The sequence below is a fragment of the Drosophila eugracilis genome, unplaced genomic scaffold (genome assembly GCF_018153835.1).
Source record: "Drosophila eugracilis isolate 14026-0451.02 unplaced genomic scaffold, ASM1815383v1 contig_1209, whole genome shotgun sequence".
Classification (NCBI taxonomy): domain Eukaryota; kingdom Metazoa; phylum Arthropoda; class Insecta; order Diptera; family Drosophilidae; genus Drosophila; species Drosophila eugracilis.
In genome coordinates, this window is record NW_024571995.1 from 550 (window position 1) to 2152 (window position 1603).

Here is a 1603-nt window from a genome sequence, read left to right on the forward strand (position 1 = left end):
CTTATATCGTTAGGTTCCCATATTCGGTGTTAGATTTTATAGACAAAAATTTGCAATTTATTGCAATTTTCACAGAGGCACATTCGCAACGAATCCTTTATTGACCAACTGTATACATATATGTACATATGTGTAAAAAGTGGTTAACGAAATTCTGAAACTTCTATTATGAAGACAAAACCTTCATGTTGGGAGATTCCGCTTTGTAGGACCTGATCGATTAATATGCATGTCAGATGTAACAAAAACATGGGGTATCGTTATGGTGGTTCAGACATGGGTGACCTCGAACAATAATTTCTTGCTAGGTATTTGATATCAGTAATTTCATAACAAATATACCCAGAATGCAAAAATACCCCCGAATACAAAAGCGTTGATCACAGCAAAACACTGTTTTCCCCAAGAACAATACAGAATTGAAAAACATGAGCACTTTCTTGAGCACATGTGCCAAACGTCCAATTATTTTTTATTCTGAGACTTTGCAATGTTATATGTATTTTTACCTAGTCTATTATTAATAATGCAAATTTTATTGAATGGTAACAAATTTTTTTTAAGTTAAACTTAACAGAATGTTTTTACTTTTGCATGCAATTTATATGAAGTTCGATTTCAATGTGTAAAGAGTTTACAGACATTCATATGTGTGTACAATATCTCTTGTGTTGTTTTTAATTTACCTTATTCAGGATAATATTTATTAGATATAGATAAGTCTTTTCCGTCATATGTAACGCCCTCATACAAGAACTTTCGGTTTGAGCGACATTGAGGCCCACACCTAGTGGAGCCACAGTTGCGACATTCATACCAGCAACCACCACATTCTTGATTCATACAGTCGCCTGAAACATACCATTTTTATTTTTCATTTAAACTTATAGTTTTACCTACAAATGTTTAGCCCGTTGAAGCGGATAATTCCGTATTCGTCATATACGCTATTTTTACCAATGTTGTGTCCTTTCTTTCCTTTTTTTTTACTTTTTTCGGAATTTGTTCTCACATCTTCATTAGTTACGCATATTTCCAGCACTAATGCTCGATGCTCGTCTGATTCTGAGGATTGAAATACCCTTTTCGCTTGCGCTTGATGTGTATATCGGCCAATTGCATTTTGCGTTGGGGGCATATTTTTTCGAAACAAATGCGTTCGTCAATTAAAAAAATATAAACAAAAATAAATTAAAACCAAAAACTTAAATTATTATATAATAATTATATATTAAAATCCATATGTATCAACATCCACAGAGACAAATCTCTTTCAATAAATATAGTTTCCAATTTACTTTGTATTAAAATGTTAAGTAGACCTTTTGAAATCTTACTTCAAAATGTGCTTTATTTAGCCTCGCCAAAAAGTCAACGTTTCTGATCAACGAACAGCATACTTACTGGGCTACCAAATTTAGGAGGGCAGCAATTTCAGTAAAGAAATTGCGATTTTAAATGCAACGTATATTATTCTAAGGAGATATATATTGTCGATTATCAAAATATTGTTATCGATAGTTTTAAGTCAGTATTAATAGGAAATTTAGTATTTTTTAAGTTATCCGATTTTTGGCCCATTGAAGTACGGACTTATTAATCG

At 32.1% G+C, this 1603-nt stretch overlaps 1 protein-coding gene across 1 annotated transcript; it reads right to left on the reverse strand.

The window, feature by feature from the left end:
* Nucleotides 1-436: 436 nt before the first annotated feature.
* LOC121530205 (ARL14 effector protein-like) lies at nt 437-1153 on the reverse strand. Its single transcript, XM_041818849.1, has 2 exons — nt 901-1153; nt 437-851 (listed from the first exon to the last, which is right to left on the reverse strand). Exons 1-2 carry the CDS (start codon nt 1136-1138, stop codon nt 688-690), a joined length of 402 nt encoding a protein of 133 aa, XP_041674783.1. The 5' UTR covers nt 1139-1153; the 3' UTR covers nt 437-687.
* Nucleotides 1154-1603: the final 450 nt, after the last annotated feature.